This window comes from Calonectris borealis, chromosome 6 (assembly GCF_964195595.1).
Source record: "Calonectris borealis chromosome 6, bCalBor7.hap1.2, whole genome shotgun sequence".
NCBI classification, from domain to species: Eukaryota; Metazoa; Chordata; class Aves; order Procellariiformes; family Procellariidae; genus Calonectris; species Calonectris borealis.
This window is the reverse complement of record NC_134317.1, coordinates 11,175,357-11,198,087: the sequence shown is the minus strand read 5'-3', so window position 1 is coordinate 11,198,087 and position 22,731 is coordinate 11,175,357. Positions and strand designations below refer to the sequence as shown.

General features: G+C 42.3%; 2 protein-coding genes across 5 annotated transcripts in view; one reads left to right on the top strand and one right to left on the bottom strand.

Moving 5' to 3' along the window:
- PARP9 (poly(ADP-ribose) polymerase family member 9) overlaps positions 1-22,731 on the top strand; it is a 542,373-nt gene that overhangs the window by 474,324 nt on the left and 45,318 nt on the right. The window lies entirely within an intron of this gene.
- The window catches only part of PARP14 (poly(ADP-ribose) polymerase family member 14), a 45,104-nt gene continuing 23,887 nt past the window's right edge, over positions 1,515-22,731 (bottom strand). For 2 of the 4 annotated variants that reach the window (XM_075152814.1, XM_075152813.1), the window contains exons 3-17: positions 22,631-22,664; positions 20,104-20,364; positions 19,263-19,499; positions 15,931-18,233; positions 14,109-14,345; positions 13,626-13,847; positions 13,104-13,167; positions 11,983-12,132; positions 11,213-11,275; positions 9,650-9,817; positions 8,170-8,376; positions 7,470-8,078; positions 6,745-6,890; positions 5,253-5,427; positions 1,983-3,592 (exon numbers count right to left, since the gene is read on the bottom strand). In XM_075152814.1, the coding sequence (XP_075008915.1) occupies positions 3,303-3,592; positions 5,253-5,427; positions 6,745-6,890; positions 7,470-8,078; positions 8,170-8,376; positions 9,650-9,817; positions 11,213-11,275; positions 11,983-12,132; positions 13,104-13,167; positions 13,626-13,847; positions 14,109-14,345; positions 15,931-18,233; positions 19,263-19,499; positions 20,104-20,364; positions 22,631-22,664 (5,166 nt within the window). In that variant the 3' untranslated portion in view covers positions 1,983-3,302. Of the gene's footprint in view, positions 1,605-1,982; positions 3,593-5,252; positions 5,428-6,744; positions 6,891-7,469; positions 8,079-8,169; positions 8,377-9,649; positions 9,818-11,212; positions 11,276-11,982; positions 12,133-13,103; positions 13,168-13,625; positions 13,848-14,108; positions 14,346-15,930; positions 18,234-19,262; positions 19,500-20,103; positions 20,365-22,630; positions 22,665-22,731 lie in introns of those variants that run through there. The other 2 variants (XM_075152816.1, XM_075152815.1) reach the window with 2 other exon arrangements.

Below are 22,731 nucleotides of genomic sequence, written 5' to 3'. Positions count from 1 at the left end.
TCGACTGCCCTGCCGCCGCGTCGCCATGGAGGCAGCGCCCGTGGTAGCGGTCCCCGCCAATAGGCGAGCGGGGAGCGCGGGAGAGGGTGGGGCGGAGGCTACGGGCGCTCCCGATTGGGCGCGGCTCACCGTGGGGCGAGGAGTGGGGCGGGGGGCGGGGAGGTGAGGTGAAGGTGACGGGGGGCGCGCGCGGCGGGAAGGAAGGGGGCGCGCGCGGCGGGAAGAAGGAAGGGGGCGCGCGCGGCGGGAAGGAAGGGGGCGCGCGCCGCAGTGCAATGCAATGCAGTGCAATGCAGTGCAGCGTTCCGCAGGGCAGCAGCGCAGCGCAATGCAGTTCTTGCAGGGGCAGCGCAGTGCTGTGCAGTGCAATAACGCGGGGCAAGGCAGCACTGGGCAGTGCAGCGCAGGGCAATGCAGGGCTGTGTGGAGCAATGCAGTGCACGTTGTGCCGCACAGCACAGTGCAGAGAAATGCAGTGTGTGCAGGGCAACGCAGCACCGTGCAGCGCATGCAGTGCTGGGCAATGGGATGCAGTGCAGCACGGCAGAGCAATGCAGGGCGATGCAGTGCTGTGTGGTGCAATGCATTGCAGCACAATCCAGTTAGGTGCAGTGTGGCATCATGCAGTGCGGCGCAATCCATGTAAGTGCAGCGCAGCATGGTGCAATCTAGTTAGGTCCACGCAGTGCAGTGGGGAGCTGTGCATCACATTGCTGCGTGAGGTTCCATGCACCCCACAGGGTTCTGGTTACCTTGCTGCTATTAAAGCCAGTTCTGGGTTGGGCCGCCAGGTTCCCAGCTCAGCAAGGCCCCTCATTCTCTCCCCGAGACCCCACTCCTTGTCGCTGGGAGTCCTGCGCCTTGAGGAGTTTGCTCCAGGCCGCGAGTTTGAAATCCTGCTGCCTAGAAGCAAAGGTCCTGCCACGGCCACCCCATCCCAGCGCTTGAGCCTGGGGCTGGGCTTTTTTTCCGTACGCAACACGGCCTTTTTCCAGCTTCTCAGTCCACAAACACTGTACAAGAGAGTATCCCCAAGCTTCTAGTACAGAATCTAGTGAAGACAATTCTACCACCACCACCGGGGATAAACATTCCCTGGGTTTTTGTAGTGCTTCATCTTGCAGCTCCTGCTGCTTTCCAAGGCATTCAATTATGATGAGGGCCACGCAAATGGAAAGTGGTGTGTCCCAGCTCACCTGGCAGCTCAGTGACAGCAGGTGACCAAGCCAGCAGATGCCTGGTGCCATCAGTTAAACCGGCTTCCCGAGTCCCTCTGGCTGCTGTGGTGTTGCCACAACACAGAAAAGCGCCCAAAAAAGCAGAGAAGGGAGCAAAATCTATTAAAGCAGGAGTGGGTTAAACTCTGTTTTGCTTTAAATGGGAAGTTACGCAGGATGTTCATCTGAAGCATTGCATGGGCATCTGCCATGAAGAGCAGCAGAATTTTTTTAAATTGCCACCTACAGATGCCATAAGCACTTTTCCCCTTTGCAGGCAATGGGAACATCGCAGCAGGGTTTTAAAACATCCTGGCAGCTATTTGCAGGACAAGTCTCCTTTGAACTACGGCAGAACAATTTCACCTGGAGTCTGTACGCACAAATCTGTCACATAGACAATACAAGAATACAATTTTGTCTTCTACGTCTTTTATATATAGCTTCTCACTATAGCATCATGTAACACAAAGCTACTCAAATGTAAAGCGTCACTTCTGCTTGAACTGTATGTCCCTTTGTGTAAATGACAACTCAGTAATACAATATGTTGTTTGAAACTACTTTTATTAAAACCATGTGTATATAGCTTTTGATTGGCAGTTGTAAGATTATCACTAATTAAGTGTACAGCTTGCAAAGATGTACGAATGCCATTATTTACTTGCTTTACAGAACTTTAAGTGTGGTAGCTGAGTGTGCCCCTGTAGATGACAAATTGGTAATTCTACAGAAGGGTTTGCTCTACTAATTTGTAGAGCAAATTGGTAATTCTACAGAAGGGTTAACATTTTGGTACTGGCCAGAGGAAATTAAAAGTCCTTCTTTACTGTCTTGAAAATTCCAGAAGCAATGACTTTGTATGTGGAAGTTGGACGTGGACAAGGTGGGGGGCCATAGAAAATGCCCCTAAGAAACACCTATGAAGATAGGAATTTATACCTCGGGAATAACAAAGTGTGTCCCAACAGCATAAGGGGGGTGAAACAATGAATGCAAAGTGTATGTTCAATATTGGATTTTTTTTCTTCAGGAGTCTTAGCACCAACAAGGGTGAGTGGATGCCTAAGAATGACTGAAAACTCTGCTGGCGAGAGAGGTTATTCCTCCAAGATGGAGCTTTTTAAATCCTCGCAGGCAGTCAGCCACTTGGGGCTTTATGGTGGTTGTGCTTTACGGCAGGCAGCTAACCACCACATAGCCATTCGTTCACTCCCCGCCAGCGGGACGGGGGAGAGAATTGGAAAAATTGTTAAAAAAGACAATTTAATAGGACAGAAAAGGAAAGGAAAATAATTACAATGATAAAAGAATATACAAAACAAGTGATGCACAATGCAATTGCTCACCACCTGTGGACTAATGCCCAGCCAGTTCCCGAGCAGCAGCCACACACCCCCGCCCTGGCCAACTCCCCCCAGTTTTTTTCTTCAGCATGACATCATATGGTATGGAATATCCCTTTGGCCAGTTTGGGACAGCTGTCCTGGTTGTGTCCCCTCCCAGCGTCTTGTGCACCTCCAGCCTCCTCACTGGCAGGGCAGTATGAGAAGCTGAAGAGTCCCTGACTTAGTGTAAGCACTGCTCAGCAACAACTAAAACATCAGTTTGTTATCAACATTATTCTCATCCTAAATCCAAAATACAGTACTATATCAGCTACGAAGAAGAAAATTAACTCTATCCCAGCCAAAAACAGGACAATGGTGAATACTGGAAATAGGAACGTGCATAGATGCACTGGCCCACCCTACACCTCTTACTTCAGGCCACAGGTAAGGCAGAGTAGCTCCCTCTCCTACCAGTCCCCTCTGCCTCGCACAGGAGGAGGTCAGGGCTGTTCTCACAGTTCTTGCCTACACCTCCGCATAACTGAATTTGAAATGTGAGTACTGAAATAGCATGTTCTAAAATATTTGCTTGTCCTGGCCTCATTCTGTTGATAATTTGAAGGCATATTTAAACACATGAATAGATAAATAACCACTTAGTTTAAGAAACCTAGATGTAAACAAGAATCAAGAATTGCCCTGTTAATTCCCACATGTAAAAGGCACTATAATTTTCCAGACTGCTAAGAATGTTCTATTTTCTGAAAGTAATAAGGTATTCAGGATATGCCTGAATGTCATTAAATATGACAAACATTGTTGGATTATTCACATTATCAACCACACTGTCATACAGGTCAGTAGGATCTGCTGGGTTTTTTGGTGGTGGAGTGATTAGTCCTCCACTCCCAGCACAGTACTGCCCAGTGAGGACCCGAGCCAAGTACATGTGTCTTCTGCCATACGTATCTGGTCTGGAATAAATATCCTGAGCAGAATAACTTGCATCAACAGCAAAGTAGGTTCCCTTTCCAATGGCTGCAGCTGTTTGGAAAGACAACATTTTCAAATATAGTTAGTGTTCTTATTCCCATAAGAATCTCAAAAGCTCTCTGTTCTTTTTTTTTTGGTGGTTTTTTTTTTTTTTTTTTTTTTTTTTTTTTTACTCTGCAGAAGTTATAAGTTTGGTTAGAGTTTAAACAGCAAATTCTAGTAATAATCCTTTGTATCAGAATCAAATATGAATCCACTTAGATATTGGGTAAGTATCAACACCTAGGTTTTAACTGCCCTTTCTTATGGGGAAAAGGGTTCCTCTCTCTGTTTAACTTTGTTGTTTAGCCTGCAATCCATCAAACTCCAAATCTTCAGAGCATTTTCAACTTAAAATGACTATATAATTGTAATTACAGTTTTCTAATTACACTTCACAGCAAGAAGTTAGAGGAATCACATTTCTTTGTCTGAGACAGATTTCTTTTTTCTGACATTGGTAGAAAGCTGTTCAGGCCAGACAGGTCCTTTCTATCTGGCTGCTCTGACCTTTGGATATTTTTGCATGGCTACCCAGCCTGACAGAAGGGAAGTGTGCCTTTCGTATCGTAAATCGTGGCTGAGATGGAGAGGTGGATGTCAGTATTCACAGGCAGAGGGAGGACATAGGGATCTAGGGCTCTTGCTTCCCAAGTAAATCCAACCTCCTGGCACTACCAAAGAGCAGGAAAGTGAAACTACATCTCCTCTGGTCATGTTTTAAAAAGAAATGGTGGCTGCCATTTCTATCTGTGTACAGCCTGATATATTTTGTGTATGTTGGGCTTCACTTTCTCAAGAAAATATCAGCATAAGTACCTCTAGAGGATCCAGAGAAATGTCTGCTTTTGGATCCAGACCACACTGTAGTGTTAACTAGATCTCAGTTAACCTGTCTGGCTTTCTCAAGATCAAGTCAGCCCTAGGCATGTACAATTATGTCTTAAGGAAGAAAATATTAAGAACGTAAGGACTTTTGAAGTAAAGTTGCAGGACCTCTAAGAGCAGCTGGCATCTCAATTTAGCCCAAGTTCCACTTCTTTGGATCCTGTCCTTCATCTTTGAATGCTACCAAATAATAAACATGACTCTACAAGAGGAACTGGACAAAACAATCTTTGAACTAATGCAGAAAGTCTTTCTGCTAAATATTTAATAGTTATCCCTAACAACCATTAAAAGGGAAGAATTAACTCATGAATTTCAACTGATTTCATTTGCATAAAAATGGCAGGGGAGTGGGATCTTCTGATTGCTTGTTCTGTTCTTATCTTTGGAGGCAACAGGAGGTACCTGCACCTCTACTTTGCTACCTGCCTTTGAGAAGAGGGGAGATACCAACCACTAGCTGCTGGTATCTCGGCTGAGTTGAACAGCGGTCCTTGTTCCTTCCTGTACGCAGATTGTACAAAACATTTCTCAAAAGCTGCCCAGGCTTGATACCAGAGTAGGCGAGCTTTTTCTGATACCCTCTAGATGGTGGCATTCATCAACAAGGGATTAACTGAACAGGTTAATTCCTCTGTCCATACAGATTATGCTCCGGAGTTGTTTATTATTTTGTTCTCCAACTTTATTCAGTCTTCATGTTGTGCTGACAGCACTATAACATTGACATTCCCTAGCACCTCATACATGTTTAGGAAATTAAGTGCTTTGGATAATGACTCACCATTCTTTCCAGCAAACCCACGATTAAATCCATTGTAGTTGATCGTGTTCAATGAAGATGCAGCTGTCCCATGAAATAGCAACTTCTCATTATTTTCATTTTTGTTCTTTGTACAGAGAGAGATTTTTTTGATTTGGTACGTCTGCCAGAGGAAGGGATTTTGTATTCTTTCAATCTGCAAAGTTACAAAATAGAACTGTATTTATACTGGTAGGGACCGATACTTATCATGGTAGGAAAGCATTAAAAACAAACCAAACTGAAAGAATGACAGTAATTTTCACTATGCCCTATTAGTGTGTGGTTTGGGTTGAGGAACTGAATACGTGAGCCTCCTGAAAAATCAGAAACTAAAGTAGCTTACAAGAGATTTTCAAGCTTGGTAATTTTTGGCATACATTTGTCTTGCCTAGTATACCAGGTACACAGGCAATCATGGTAGCTGTGCATTGTCATTTTTAGAAATAGGCTGTTGTACCACTGCAATGATGTAAGATGCCTTCTGTACATCCTAATCCTCTTTACTGATGATTTTCTCACTAAAGGGTAGACTGTAGCAATAGCATTACATTAAATTTAAGTTTCTCTTCTAGATCTCAGCTTGGAAGTCAAAATTACTTCCTTTACTGTGTAGCTTACCAACCCATAAGAAACTTCTATATATAAAAATAAATTGGTGGGAGGATAGATGTTGCTGGCTCCCTATGCCAACAGTGTGAATACAGGTCAGGGGGAAACAGTGTATCTGTGTCAAAGTATAATCTTAAAGGCATTGCTGTAACAGCTTTCCATTTTCAATGGAAAAAGACTTCATGTCATTACCTGATTTTTTCTCCATTGTACACTAATATTTTGTTCTATTTGTGTCTTAGTGACCATGCTCACTGAATCTCATGATGGAAGAAAATTTTTCAAACACATATTCTCACTCTTAATTTAATTGTATTTTCTTCTATTTATTGCTCCTCCTGATTCTGAATAATTCCATTTTCGCCCTGGCAATTAAATCTGTGCGCTGTGTTGCAGACTTTTCAATAAGCAGAATCAAATCTTGACACTTCGGTTAAAACCAACGCTCTAGCCTGAAAGGCTCTGGGACTAATAGGGAAGAAGTAGTAAAATAGTAAAAAGCTTTATGGCCAGTCTGCAAGGACTTTGTATTTTCCTTTGTATTCTGAATGCGTTTGCTCATGCTTCCATTTCAGTATAGAATTTCCTAAGTGGAAATACCACATTAACTAGTGAGTACCACATTAGTGGAACATAGAGTCAGCCTGAAGACTGATGGTCACTGGTTCTGCTTTATTATAAGGCAGAAATGCAGGACAACTCTGAGGAAATCTGATTTGATTTATATCCACCCTGTACAGTGCTGGGGAGACTGACATATGAAAGGTGTATTAGGTTGCAGACACCTTACAAACAAATATTTAGAAAGCATATTAATGTTTTTAGCCCAAGAATTCACTTTTCCCCCCCCATAGGATTTCACCTTCTCTATGACAAAGCTGGGACAGGTTTTCTTAAATTTGTTCTGAACTTCCAGATATTCCTGACACGATGGCTTGAGATTCACCAGTTTGACCCGTTCCTCTTGCATGTCTTCCCACTGTGCAGGGAGCTCTATTGACTGCTTATCTGCAAAACAGAGATTGCATTTTTATCACAGATATCTAGCTCAGTTTTGTAGGCATGTCTTACAAACCAACTGCATATAGAGGGCTGAGAGGACAGTACCTTATGCAATACTTTATTCCAAGAATACCATCTCTCTTCAATACATCACTGGCTCGGTAATGCATTGTTAAGACTTTACACTTTCTCTAGCCCAATTATCCCCATACTAATATCTAACGAAAACAAGTTTGAAAACCACAGAAGAATTTTACGCATTCTTCATACACCACTTCCTTTGTCAGACTTAAGCATGAAGTCTATGCTCACTAGTCACATACGTACGGATAATATTTGTATTTAAAATAGATGTTCTGATTTCAGTCATACCTGCCACTAATTATGAAACTAAAACTGCTGGCTATGGCATGCCCGGGGCGGGGGAGGAAGAAAAAGGGGAAAAAAAAAAGGAAAAAAGCTATGGAATAGCTTACTACTTTGGAATATCTTACTTTTTTGGAATACCCGAGTTTGCATTTATCAGAATTATCATTCAATAATCACTATTGAAGGTTTTTTTATTAACAAAGCTATAAAACTTACCTTCATTCTTTGGCACACGTTGAATGTTTATAGTTTTTCCTTGGTCATCATTAGCCTGTAGAGCATTCAGATCCACCTTGTAGTTCTTCTTGTTAATTTGGACAGTAAGATGTGGTTTTTTAGCTATTTTGGCATCCTCCAGCTGCATATTTGTCAGTTTATCAAAAGCAACAAAGCTGTCATTGCTTCCTGGATACCTCCATTCTACCAGGTTATAAACAAGTTCTGCCTTGGATCGTTCTTCTTCAGCATCCTTTTTTTTTTTGATCATTTTTTGAACTTCCACAGAAACAAAACAGACATCCCTGCTAATACCAGAAATTTTAATGCGAGGAGGGGAAAGTTGATTTTCAAGCTGAATGGTAACATGCTTTCTTCTCTGGAGATCTGCCAAAGCGTCGATTTGCCTCTCATCAAAATTTTCTATTAGCTCATCTGAAATAATGTTTTCAAACTGTTCCTTTAAAATTAAATTCTTTATCCAGGACTCAGTTGCATCCACATTTTTCTGGCTTTCTCCACAAATTTGAAATGTGGCTAAATCAACTTTTTTCTCCAAAACCACAGGCTTTTTCTTCTCAGTGGGTTTGTTTTTGCCCCAAAAAAATGCTGTGAAGAAATATATGTTAATTATTAGTTTTAAATAAAAGATCTTTAGTTTTATTGCGTTTTCATACACACGAAAAACCCACCTACTTACATTTAACCAGAGACAGCCACGAATCTGTTGTGGATGAATCTGAATCTTCTCTTTTCTTCATGCTTTTGTAAAAGTCTCCGAGCATATTTGGCTGGAAGATGACGATTTTAATTTTTTTCAAATGCCGCACTGATCTTTTGCTTGCAAATTCTACTATAGCATCCAACATGTTATCAGCTACCTTTGCTGGACTCTGTCCTGCCTGACCTAAACAAAAATAAAAGGCACGTATCAGTGAACAGTACTTAAATCAAGGCAGCATCCAGAAAACAGAGACCATGTCCCCAGCTCATACAGACTGGTGTCCCTCTCTCCGCCCCCATTATGCTTTCTGGCCCAAGCCCCAGACTTAACCTCAGCTTTACACCTAAGCCTGTGAGCTCCAGGAGTTGGCACCCTACCCAGACCCGGGAAGCCCTTCTGGGGTTCCCCCTGTTTACTCTGAGGCTCCAACAAGCACTTCAGTCTTAGCATCCCCCTGATATTTTTGAACTTGCACACCACTAACTCTATCCCCATCTTTAAACCGGGTAGCAAAATCAAACCAAATCAAAATCAGCGGAGGATTTTGGCACAAGCCTACAGTGTATTTCAACACAGAAACAGGAACATCAAGCTCAAAACAACTGCTCTTATTCCCCTACAACAAGCCTGAAGTACAACCGAAAGCTCATCCTGAAACCTTAGTGGGACCCCTGCCAATTTCTTTCAGCCACGGCATCCCTCGGACAGCCGTCGTGACACCAGCATGCAGATGATGTTGGCAGTCCATAACTATCACTGTGGAGCCCAGACACTGACCCATGCACCAGCTCCTACCCTAACCTGGCACGCTGAGCAAGAACCAGCTCGCGATTTCTTTTTCCAGTCAAGGGGAGCCTTGGTCTGAGAAGGATACCCTGCTTTCTTCAAGCCCTTCTCCCCAAACTAACCAGAAGCTTAAGCCAAATAAGCTAGCCTGCCTCTAGCCCTCCGCAGGAGCGGGTAGGCTGAAACAAGACCTACAAAAGGTGTAAACTGCAGGTACTCTGTACCCAGCCCACAGTTTCCATAGTTAGCCAGGCAAGGTTTTGGTCTCGGGACAACTCCAGCTTTCTTTGCCTACAAACCCCAACCCCAGCCCTTCTGTGGGGCTGAAATCCCAAAGCAAGGTCTATGGGAAGTTTGAAGAAAGGTGCAGGGTGGCCAGCTGAGATACACGGTCTGTTTTGGGGTAGGATGTCTTTTATGAAGCAATACTTTTTTTCTTTAGGTGTTCTCGCTCAATCAATATTGACTGTAGTATTTATACTTCAAAAGAAGCAGCATTTTTGAAGTGTGCAGGTGGTGTTTGAACTGACCACAGTGAACTTTCACAAATCACAGTTTACAGAGTTTCTTGTACAAGTCTACTGTTATCCATATCACAGGTATTAACTTTGTCCCAGTTTCTGAACTACCCCCATCACAGCCCTCATCGCTTTCCCAAGAAAAAGCAAACCTGTTCCAATTGCTGGGAAGGCGACAGATTTGTACATCTTTAGCTCACATTCGTGAAGGACTTTGGAGACCTGACTCTTCACATTGTTATTGTGAATCAAGTGGATGATTTTACTGCACAACAGTTTTCCACCTTTTGTAGTAATAAAGCCACTTTGAGACTGCCCAGCTGGAAAAGAGAAGATAAAAAAGGAGACATAACATTTTCAAAGTGGCTATCTCTTCTGATAAGACAGCTGGTTGTACTGATGCTAGTGTACACTGGAGCAATACACACTAGAAGAGAAGTGGAAAAAGTGGAAAGAAATCCACTGTGAGCGATATTATTCTGGTTTTAGTTGATCCCGGTTTTCTCTGTAAATATTCTGATTGCAGAATTTCTTTGAGAAAGTAATTCAAGTAATTGTGTGTTTTCTCATTTCCCCGAGATCTACAAAGTAGTTTCCTATTAAGTACAACTTAAGAATTTATGTTGAATTTAAATACAGCTTACTTTTATTTAAAAGCATGCCAATAGAATGTGCACAATTCATTTATACGAGAAATCCTTTCTTATGCCCCTTATTCCTTGAAAGCTCAAACTCTTATTCTGCAGAAGAGCTGAATGGTTAAAATAATATCATTAAGATAATGACCAACCAACTGATCTAAGAACGGTGGTATGGAATCTTTAAAAAGACGTTTGCATTTTTTCAGAGCGCTCATGTTTGATTACAAACACCTGAAAAGTCATATTGCGAGGATGAATGGACTGATGGACACAGAGTTACATACCACTTCACTGGTCACAAAGGTTACGACTGATTGTAAGATGCTCTGCATGCGCCGAGATCAGGCTGATAAACAGGGAGAGCCTGCAGAGCCAAAGGCTGGGAAAAATATCCACGAAACTCATCTTGAAAGTTAACTTCTCGACTCAGAGCAGGAACAATTGTTTATACAATCAGAACGTGTTCCTTCCTGTGCTAGTAGGGGTCACCACAGTGAGCTGGGATTTTACTGCCCTACTGGTCTGGCAGAATGCAGACTACAAACTTCATGAATTCATGATCAGGCTGATAAGCAGAGTTACATTATTTCAATACAAAATAATTATGTATTTGTGAATATAAGCCCAGATTTGCTATTAGCTTTTAAAAGCCAGTCCTGCACGTGCTTACACCAGAAGACAGTCTTCCACCACTTTGGTCAGGTTCAAAACTTCAGCTCCCCAGTAGCTGACAATAGGTGAGCTTAAAAATTATGCTCAAGTTAATGGGACTGTTTCTGTTCTTAAGTCAGGAACATGCATGAGTAATTTCAGGGGTAAAGAACTTAAATTAGATTAATTTCCAAGCATTTATTAGCATCAGAAAACTGTATCCATCTTCTGTTCCGTTGTGAAAAGAAAAATTCTCAAAGCAAGTGTCACAACCACAGGACTTTTCAGAATTCTTGCAAGTGAAAGCTATTTTTTCAGATAAAATAATTATACCATCAGAGTAGAGAATTATGAAACAACTTCAAGTTTTCAGAGCAAACAAAAAAATAACTTAATCAAACAAAATAGTATGCTTTCACATACCATATTGAGCACATTCTCCTTCTACCTCGGAACCAGCAGCATCCATAATTGCTTTGAAGACCCCTTAAATTGTACAAGAAAAGCATATGTATTCATTAAGTCAATTTAGCTATTTCTACTCAAAACTCTACCCAACTTCTGTACTCTACAAACACCCCAAATTCTCACAGCGCGAGATCCCGCAAAGTGCAAAACCTTGCCAGTTCCCCTAAGTGCCCTCCATGACGCACTGTACTGGCTGCAAAGAGAACATGGCCTTCATTATTGATTAGGAATCATTGAGAATAACTCCTATTTCATCGTTTCACCAGCCAATCGTATGCCCCTCACCGAACTCTGATTGCTTTGAATTATATCATTTGATGTCCTTCATGCTTGCAATTCCCAATGTCACCAAAGAATTCTCTGCTTCTTACGGGTCAATTTACCTAACCAGGGCTTTGGCTTACAGTGCAACATAACAGGACAAGAGCAGTTTTGCAGAATTACATTTGATCCAAAAATTCCCTTTTATTTAAGCATTTTTGTTTTTAAACAAGGAAAATCTGGTCAGATGCCTTCTGTTTGAGTAGTTTGGAAACTAAATGGAATATTCAGGACATGTAAAAAAGATCTACTTAAGATCTATTTCCTGAGCAATCACAACTCAGTCTCTCTCTCATCTGAAAAATACTTCATAAAAGTTTCACATATGGACAATTCTTTCCCCTCCCCCCTCCTAAAAACTAGCACAAGTTTATCACTAAAGAGCTACATATTCAATACAATACCTGATGTGGCATCAAATGTTGGATTTGATATGTTTACAATAACCTCTGTATCTTCCTTAGTAATATCTCCACTAATTACTTGGAGCGTAATGGAACCAATCTGCATTTCATGAACTCCCAATATTTCAGTTGAAACAGGCCTAACAAAACCTGCAAGCGAAAGAAAAACACCTTAAAACACTTCTCCTCTGGTTTGAGGTATTATTCTCTTCCATTGATGGAAACTTCAACTTAACCTTTTGAGGAATATGCTCTAGATGAGTTTGATGGACGTAGAGAGTCTTTGCCTTTCCCTTTACTCCATTTCTGAAAGCAGGAAGGTGCAGTATTCTTCCTGTTTAAATACTGTGAAAGTGAAACCATTTCTATTCCTGTAAATTCACGCAATATAAATTCAGAAAGGACTCTTGGGGTTATCTGATCTGACCAGCTCTGTAACAGAGCTTCCTGAATTAGCTCTTACAAGAAATGGAGTATCCAGCTTAAGCATTGCCAGTAATGGAGATCCCATCACACTACTTCTGTAAGTTATTTCATCTTTACCCTCACAAATACAAAACTGTTCCTTTCTTCTAGTCTAAACTTACCTAATTCATATTTTGTCTGCACACTCTTAGCTTCATCTCAGTGATACTCACAGCAACTGAGAAGAAAGAGCTATATATTCTTATGAATAAACCTCTGCTGTTGATGCAGTTCACGCATATGTTTTTGCTACCGTGTCACACTACCATCAATTAATAAATGGAAAGGAAATTATCCATTCTGTGTATCTCTATACAGGAGATTAAAAGTACAGAAATACATGTTATTTATGGCTTGTTTGGCAAAGTGATACCAAGTTCTTATACCCTTTGAGTAGGACAAACTAACAGTTCTCCTACCAGGATACCCTCTTCCATGTGATAACACTGGCCTCACTAAGAGATGAGCATGCCCTCAACACAAGAAATTCCTCTTTAAGATTTTTACAAATGGAGTTTAAGAATGCCAGTCCACTAGGATGAAAAAAAATACTCTGTGTCTTGATGACATTTCGCCTGTTTCCTGATAAGTATAAAACCACTTTACAGTATTTACATTCTCCCCTGTGTCCCACCTCCTGCCCCGACACAACTTACTTGACCGTGGTGCTGCAGCATTGCATCTTTCAGGTACCCTACGTTCTAGTTCAAAGGTAAAAGCCTAAGAAGAGAAAAAAGGTACCAAAAATAGTATTTCAGAGTTTAGATACTGAATATTTCTATAATTAACATTAACAGTCATGTAGCTCTTGCTGAGCCATCTGAGCATTTTACAGTCATGTTTAGGTATCATTAATAACAGTGGAAGCCTCGGTGTGGACAGCGTGATAATAGATACTGTCTTTGCGTTGCCAGAACTCCTCTGTCAAAAGATGAGTGAGCATATACAGGTGTTCACAGTGCCAACAGCAAGGCCAATTTTGTCTGCAGCCTGTGTTTGCTGAGAGTTTATATCTCAGAGACACTGAATGAGACACTGGACAGACATCCCACTGTCACCAGCCCACAGCAGTAAGAAAGTGCTAGATTATTCCCTTAAGAAAGCAATATAACTAAAATATATTGTTAAGGTGTAACTAGAAGAGTATGTAATATAGATGGCTTTGTCCTAAGAACTACCTGAATGTTATCCACATCTTTTGGATTCAAGACAAAATGAACTTCCTGGAGAGTCTTCCAAGTGTGACTACTACTGAACTTGAATACCACATCAAACATTAACTTAGAAACAATGGGTTTAGGAAATCCAAATCCTCCAGTTCCAATAGCTGGGAAAGCGATCGATTTCAGTCCAAGTTCTTCAGTCTTCTTCAAGCAGAAATTGATTACATCTTCTAGGGTCTGTAAAACACAGCAAAGATCCTTGTTTTTTTTTTATTTTTTTTAAAAAAGGGACCATTTATGATTAGTTCCATACAGACTAGGCAGGTATGAGAAAAAGCTCTTAGTGTATCAAGGCATGTTTAAGGTCACTCCAACAGAACTCACTCCAATGGAGTTGAGTCATCTAAACTAACTATTTTAAATCCTGAAACTTCAGCATAGGATCCCAAATAAATCTGGTTTTAAAATAATTTTTTTTAAAAAATAATTAAAATATACCGTCAGGGCCTGTCCTCTTCCTCCATCCCACACGGGAAGTATGGCATGAAGCAGGGACTTGCAGGCCAGAGCGTATCCACTGGTGCAGATCACACTCCCTTGACCAGCAACCTGTCTTTGTTTTTCTTTGTCGAACTCTACTTGGAGCTCTTGTCCAGCCGTTTCCAGCAAAGCTTTGCAAAGCGGCCCCACGCCAAACTTCAGATCTGTGCCAACACTGTTGACAATAATATCCGTCTGCAACAAAATTACAACGAAAATATCTATAGCCAGACTTCAAGCAAAACTATGCATCGAGACTAACAGCACTACCAAAGCAACGCACAGCACGAAAACCAAAATGCCAGTGGAGAAATAACCTGGTTCTCAGCACAGCTTCTGCATACTGAGTGTTCCTGGACTTGTAGGAAACCTACGTCAGGCAGCATCAGACCCACTGTGAGTACCAACACCACCCCAGGTATCTACGTGCGAGCAGGTCATCCATCCCTCCCTCCACCCCAGCAGAGCTGTCAAGCCCTCAGGGGAGCCAAGGCTGCGACTCACCTCGTCCCGAGCAGACGCCAATGTCTGGGCAGGTGAAATAAACCCAACCTCTGCAGTCTGCCTCACCCCAGACCCAGCCCTTCCTACATCTCCTTGTGAAGAACTGCTGCAGTAACCCTCCTCCTTCTCTAGCATCATCACAGGATGCAAAATATGTGTACTGTATAAGGTACACATAATGTAGAAAGTTTAATGTCCCTCTCCTCCTTTTCACTGAGGAGGGATTGTCTACACCTTATCAGAAAAGCAGCACCTCATGCACCAAAACACGGTGAGGGGAGGTTGTTCTGCTCTCATGAAGTAAAACAGGCAAAGCCCCGAAGTCTGGTGTTTGCTTTGCTTTTTTCCACTGGAGAGACTTTAATTACAAAGTATTTTAAATATGTGTCACATTGAGGGTTTTTTTTTTACATCTACTCTTTTATTGGAATAGGCTTTTACAGGCACCAAAATGACAACTGAAGCAACTAATATTGAAATTTCAGGACAATAATAATAATTTAGGGAGATTTTAAGCTTCCAAAGTATAAAAATCAGGGGCTGTTAAAAGAGAGATTGATCAATATACACTTTGCATCACTGAAGAAAAAAACATAAGGGAAAGAAACTACATCAGATGTGTAAATTGGGTGTTGATGGTCTAGATGAGTAGTAGTTAAACTCTTTGTTAGGAAAAAGAATGAAAAAAGAAAATGGGGGGAAAAAACAAGTAGAATCAGGTCTAGACTTTGGCAAAACAAGCTAAGCATGCAGTCTTCTATGGGGTTGCTTTTCTAGAGCCCAGTAACTTCTTCATAGACTGTGCCTTTAATCCATCCAAAGAGAAGGGAACTAAAAAAAAATAAGCTACATCCTCCCTGTTAGCATGACTCACAACAGCAACCCAGACAAGTGCTGATTTCCTGTAATATCCAACCTAGATAGCTATAGATCATAGAAATGCTTTTAGAAAGTATTTTAGTATTTCCTTTTTAGAAAAAAAGCAAACCGTTTTACATGTTGACCTTAGATCTGGGGAACGAGTAAAACCTAGCTGGGAACGAAACATCCCAAAATTCGTATCTGCCCACTAGAAACGGCTGCAGAGTGACAGATCCCAACCTGAAATCCATCAGTTTGCAAGCTTGCATCCTTGTTTAGATAGCACATACCTGTTGTTTCCTTAGGTAGCAATTGCCTTGTAAAACAATATAACCTACTGTCCTTCCTTTTCTATTTAAATTTAAAGAAGATGTTCACATCAAGTTAGAGAGGAAGCAGAAAATTAAAGACCTACCGTGGCTTCCTGAATGTTTTTCTCCTCTACTCGGATGCGAAGTCCTTCGTTTGTCGTAACCACCTGCAGATCATCTCTAGCCATCTGCAGATCCTCTTTTCTCTTCTCCTTCTGGTTTTCTCTCAGCTTACGGTTTTCCGAGCGCGGTGTCAGCAGTATCGGCGAGGATGATTTAGCTGTAAACGCTTGTTTTACTGTCTCACTCAGAACCTGAACCGCTTCTTCCGCATCATCCACAAGATGAACCTCCTTCAAGCTCCTGTCCCCCATGGATTCTTCCAAGGTCTCCTTGATGGAGGATACAATTGAATCTGCACATGCCTGCAGCGGGAAGCCAAAAATCCCACCACTTATAGCAGGTAGAGCTATGGAACGATGATTGTATGTTTCAGCTAGCTGTAGACTTTTCTTCACTGTCTTTCTTAACAAGTACACGCACTTTTCTGCTTCATCCTTCCTCCACCTGGGCCCAACAGCATGAATGACGTTCTTGCAGGGCAGTTTCCCAGCACTCGTGATAACCGCGCACCCAGGCTGCAAATTCCCGTTCTTCCTCACCAGCTGGTCGCACTCCTGTTGCAGCTCTGGACCAGCTGCTTTTAACAGTGCGTGAGCAAGGCCACCGATGTGTTTTAAGTTTTCATTAGATGCATTTACCACAACATCAACGGGGTAATTACACAAGTTACCTTTATACACTGCTACGACAACTCCATCTAGCAGCGTTTTCTTGTAGTAGAGCTTTCTTTTCTCTTCATCACCAACTTCTTCACTCTTCTGTTGTTGTTGTTCTTCTTCTTCTTCCAGCCTAATCAAACAGCTAAATTTCTGCTTTGCCTCAAAAACACATGAATCTTTCCTCTCAGTGAAGAACTCTTTGGCTCCCGGCTTATCAATTGGCACATTTTTTGAGTAAAGGGATGAGAGAATTTTTTCAAACGTGGTGACTGCTTTTGGCACTTCTGCTCTTGGTCCGCTCAGGGAAATACACAGTGTCTTGGTGTCAAAATGTACTGTCACACCTTTCTTCCTCAATTCAAGATAAACACTGGATTTTTCCTTCTCTACAAACTGCACTACCACCACCGACTTAGCTGGGATTACTTTTTCCATGTGTGTGTTTCTATCTATAAAATTATTAAGTTTCTGATAAACTTCTGTTACGGCCTTAGAAAAGCCAGCAATAATCACTTTATTTTCTTTTCCAACAGGTTCATCAATGACTACAGTTTCCCGGGAAGAATTGTACTTCTTACGCAAGGAGGCAAGAAGACTCCTCCACTGTTCCTTTTTAATGATCTCACCATCCTCCACGTTGATACACTCATGTTCTAAGCCTGTCTTTATTTGCTTTTCTGCTTCTAAAAGATCTTTGGGAGCATCGCCAAATAGCAATATAGTATCATCCTCAAGCTCATAAAAAGCATTAATTTTTTTCCTAGTGAATAAGGTCTCTGACGTTGTTTTTTTATCTACACGCTGCAGATAGTAGAAAACATGGGGATCAATGGTAACTGATGTACATGGCATGTTCAATACCTTTTCCAGTAAGTCAGCTTTGATTTTATATACCTCCGCAGGTAATCCACACAACTGAACAGTTTTTTTTGTGTCATCGTAAAAGATCTTTAAGCACGGATATTCTTTGTGAATATTATCTTCTAGCCCAGCATTGTACAGAATGGCATACTTCCCTGGGATCACCGACACAGAAATTTCTATGCTTTGCTTTTCTCTTTCACTTTGCTTCATGGCTTTTTCCATGCATTCCCTCACTTCTTTCTCTGCACTGTCCACTGCTGCTCTGTTGCCTGCGATCACCACCATCTCCTCAGAAATATCAGTTATGATCAAAGCAACATCTTTCACCAATCTGTTTTTCACGTCTTTCCAATCCACTGAATTTACTTTACATTTTATAGCTATGTAACGTGACATGATACGTGAGAACTCAGTAGAAGCATCTTGCTTCCATGTCTTGATCAACTTAATCATTGGCTTTTTCTGCTCGGAGAGAGACGATGATGGGCACAACATAATTTCCGGGTGTGCACAGTCCATCTGCGGCCATTTTAGCTCACAATGGCAAATTGCCATTTCCTGGTTTATGTCTTGGATCAGTTTAGCCTGCCTCTGTAAAAACTGCCAGACATATGGATCTAGCGGTACCCCAATGGGGTCTGGCATCTTGATAGCTGGTCTTCCTTCTCCATAGAGAGCTGTTCCCAGGGAGAGGTAATACGGATGCACAGAAATCGGTGTCTGTTCCAGTAAATGCTGCTTTTCCAAGACAGCGTTTAGATCTAAAAGTTAGCGCACATACATACAAACACATGTATGTCATTAACTTCAAATCAAGCAAATGACTGTTCTTAGAACTATAACTTTTTTTTTTTTTTCATTTGGACAAGCTATTTTTATGTCTTTCCGATTTCCAAACCGCTCTGAAGGGGACAAGATAAGAGGCTTGGCTCCAACTAGTTTGGTAAATATGTTTGTACCTGTATTTACCTGTACAGCTACACCTTGCTCTTATTTCCTAAGGAAACCCCACCACAGAGCAAGGCCTATGAGGGCATTACTATGAAACGCTCCTTACTCTCAACTTAAAATAAAACTCTTGTGGCAGTGAATTTTTACTTTTTTTTTTTGCCATTTCAGTTGGAATGGAGAAAGGAAAGGAATGTTGTCAGGGACTTAAAACCACATTACAATGATCCAAATTACATATTCACTTATTGTACAGAATATTCTTAAGCAAATTCTGAGATTCAAAAGAAAAACAATCACCTGGCAGATATCTTTAATTAAAAGTAAAGTCATTCGCTAAGCCAGGAGTCTCCTAAAACAGAGATATTTACCAGAGATTGCGCTGGCACAAAAACGGGAGTGATTCAACACAAGGAATAGTAAGAAGATTGTTCTTTAGCTCTATTCTTCCCTGATAATGAAGATATTTGACCTTAATTAGTTTCTGAAAGCTCACTGTGAAAGCTGAAGTCATTGAAAGGTCCTGCTTTCTCTGCCTATAAGTAAAATTAATGTTGTATTACAGATAAAAAGCTCTGTAAATGGGGAAAAAACATCAGTGGGAACAACGCACGCATAAAGCAGGTATTCTAATGAACGTTTGGTAACATAAAAAACCAGAGAGATTCTGAAACCCTAGACATGCAGCAGTATTTCTAAATCCAGAGCACTTCCCAGGAACAGGACAGCGTACGCTGGCTTTAGTGACAGCAAGCCAGGCTTCTCCTAATGCCCAGACTGCGGTAATTTTCTTTCAGGTCCTCCACTTGGGAGCACTTTGGACAGGGGAAGGACAGCGTTACCTTTGTGATCACAGAAAGTAATGATGGCCGAGTTCTCCTCAGGGAAGAGCTGGACGTCCGAGACGGGTCCCCCTCCGTTCCGTGCACTCTCAAAGTAAACGGTGATGTAGTCTGAGGAAACGCTGGCCGGTATGTTTTCAGCCTTGATGCTCTGGGTCAGTTCAAGAAGCCTGGCAGTCATTTTGAATTCTTTAACTCTCTTGTTTTGTGAGCATTTTTTGACAAATTCTTCAGTATCTGTAAATAGAAGAGCCGTATGAACTGATTGTGTTTTCGTGGCCTGGCTATCACTTCTGGCAGAGAAACAAGCTGAGTCTACTTCTCCCTGTATCTGGAGCAAAACAGTCTTTGGTGCCAAATAACTCTGTGTTGTAATAAAAAAAGGGGAAATGCACACAGCTATGTTACTCTCTGCTGTTCACTACCACCATGTCTCTGTTCCACTGATTCATTTCTTGTACAAACTAAGCACTTCTCACTGTTTCACTGCCTTCTCAAATGGAGACTTTATATACTTCAATAATTTGCAGAACTCATCTCCACACTCAGTCTGCTTCTAATTCTTCTCCATCTAACCCAAAATAAGATACAGACAATGAAACATTCTCATCCAATTTCAATTAATGAAGATGCCATAATTTTCTTTTTTCAGTGTAACATTTGGATCACGGGCATTTTCATGGAGATTTATATAAGACTTACATCTTTCTTGAGAGACTACAGTCCAGGTACTTTTTAAAAACTGTCTGAATCTCTAATGGTAGAAGAATCAGAAGAATCAGGCTCTGAAAGCTATTACTCATATGTATACATGGAAACGAATGTGTTCATCCTGTCTTACCAATACTTTTTCTAAAGGTAACTACAGCAACATTTATTTCAGGTATCACTTCCACAGTGAAGTCATCATCTACTGCCAGGCCACTGATGTTCTCCAACAGCATACGTAAGCATTTTGGACTGCATCCTTGTATGTTTTCGAAGACCACAGAAGGTGAGGTCTCTGAGGACTTTTCTGCGACGTTCTCCGCAGAGCCAGCTTCCTCCCGGAGTTTACTGTTCGGAGCAAAACTCTCTGCTTTCTGCAAGGCTTCTGCATCATCTTCAACAGAAAGAGAAACAAGCCGCATGACATACTGGTAGACATTTCTTGGAATAAACAGATTTTGCTTACCCTTTCTCTCCTTTCCTTTCCCAAGAAAAGAGATCATCTAACCGATCAAATACTGCAGGGTAGCCCGGGACATTTTGGGATCCAAAACAGCCCAGATGTGATATTCTGCGGGGCTGCAGGCAGCTTCTTTGGTGGCACAAAAATAGGCATGAGTAAATAAGTCCAAGGTCACTGGTACGTCTCCGGGTCGGAGATATAAATAAAATAAAACAAAATGCATTGAGATAATTGGCCACAGCTGCTCAGGCACTGGTAAGGGTTGTGAGAGACCCTGCAGCCTCTGCAACTGTTTCTTAGCCCGGGTGCAGACATAACAAGCCTGAACATAGCTCAGGACATCCGCAGGCACCATAGGCCACCAATAGCTCTGCATGTCTTGATGCAAAGCCTCCTGATGACCACCATGCCCTGCCATCAGTTCAGCATGACAGCACTGAAGGACCCATATGCACAGAAGGCTGGTGGGGATGCAACAAAATGTTGCAGATAGAAAAAATATAACAGGGGTGCCCACCGAGTACCCCAGAAGTCCAGCGGCTGCCAGAGGAAGGCACGTCTCCAGCTTTGCAGACAGATGAGGGTGGAGGCAGGAGAGAACCTCCGAACGGGAACGACACGCTCCTCTGCATGCCTGAGTAAACGGGAAGTGTCACCCAGGTATGTGGCGACACAACTGTCCAACAAGTCATGGAAAACGGCAGTCACAGAGCGCTGCAAGGTGGCGGGGGACTGGCACAGGCTGAAGGGCACCCCGGGGTGCTCAAGATGGCCACACTCACCAAGGCAGCTCTCCCCTCCTTGCCCCAACGAGCACCAGCAGGAGCATAAGGCCCTCTCAGTTTGGTAAACCAGCACATCCCTGCACCATGGCGGGGAGACGAGCATCGAATGAAACCCTGGCGCTCACCGCTCTCAGTGTAAACCTCCAGGGCCACCATCTCTGGCTGCGGCAGAGGACAGGTACGACTGAGGAGAGGGGAGCTCGGTGGAGCGGTTGTACACCTGATGTGGGGTGTAGGGGTAAGGTCGCTGCTTACTTTTGCTCAGGAACACCCAAAAATCCCTAAATCCTGGGGCAGCGCCCAACAGGCTGGCCGTGGGGGCAGCCCCAAGGAGAGAGGCGGAGAGACACGGTGGGAAGGCTGGAGCGGGTGGCAGCACACACAGGCTGGCTCTGCCCGCTTGCCGGGTTTGCCAGCTCTCCTGAGGTACAACAACAACTGATACCAAACCCATAACATTTACAGAAGACAGCTGCTTTTGAAGGCCTTCCAGCTTAAGCCTGACAAGAAAAACAAAATAACCGCAGAAGCCATAGCTGTACAGAAGCTAGTTGTGAATTTCTAGATTGCCGACGGGAATCATCTGCTCCACTATGGCCAATGAAGAGAGTACGAAAAAGCCAAAACTGAAGGCTAGGCTGACCCAATGAAACTATTAAAAGCAGCATCTGGAGATTTTCAGGGTCCTCTCTAGCATAACAAAAAAATAGTAGATGACAACTTTTGAGTACCTAATTTTGAAAGGAGGAAAACCACACAAAACGGCACCAAACAAGACTTCATACAGAAAGGAAAAGATATGGGGGTAATCACTGAAAAGCTTCTGGCTTAACTGCTCTGTCTTGGGGCTGAGTATTTACTCTTCACGGATGCAGGTATATTTGAGGTGCAGCAATGTTTTCTCGATCACTTTTTGACTCATGAAGCTTAGCAGAATATTGCTGAGAGAGGACCTAACCGAAGTCACTGAGGTACTGGGGAGATGCACCGCTTGCCTTTACAGACTCTCCTAGCTGTAGGGAGCACAGAGACACCAGGCCTGGGATTAAGACCTTCAATCTAGGTGTTACCACGCATATCTTATCTTAGAGCAGTTATGCAGCATAAGGGAACTAAATCCCTCTCTGGAAATGCTCCTCTGATTAACAAGGCTATTTTAGAAGCTAAAACCAGACACGTGGCCTAAGTCTGGCAAGGTGACCTCCATCCTTGGTGACAAAGTCTGCAGTGTCCCTGGCCAGACATCTGGCCCTGTATCACCTGTATCTGAGTCAGGCTGCCAAACTCAGAAACTTTCAGCACAACTCCCCACAGAACTGGAGCTGTGTGTGGAGAAAAGCACCAAGATCTTTGTTTTATAAAGAATTAATAAAGAATTTATAAAGAATTAGCACACATGGCTAAAATTTTACCTTTTGTTTGAAGATTGCTTGTGGCATCCAGTGCCTAAAATAAAATGAAAGCAAAATATCAGTGACTGATTTGACACTCTCACCACTACTTCAAAGCTCTG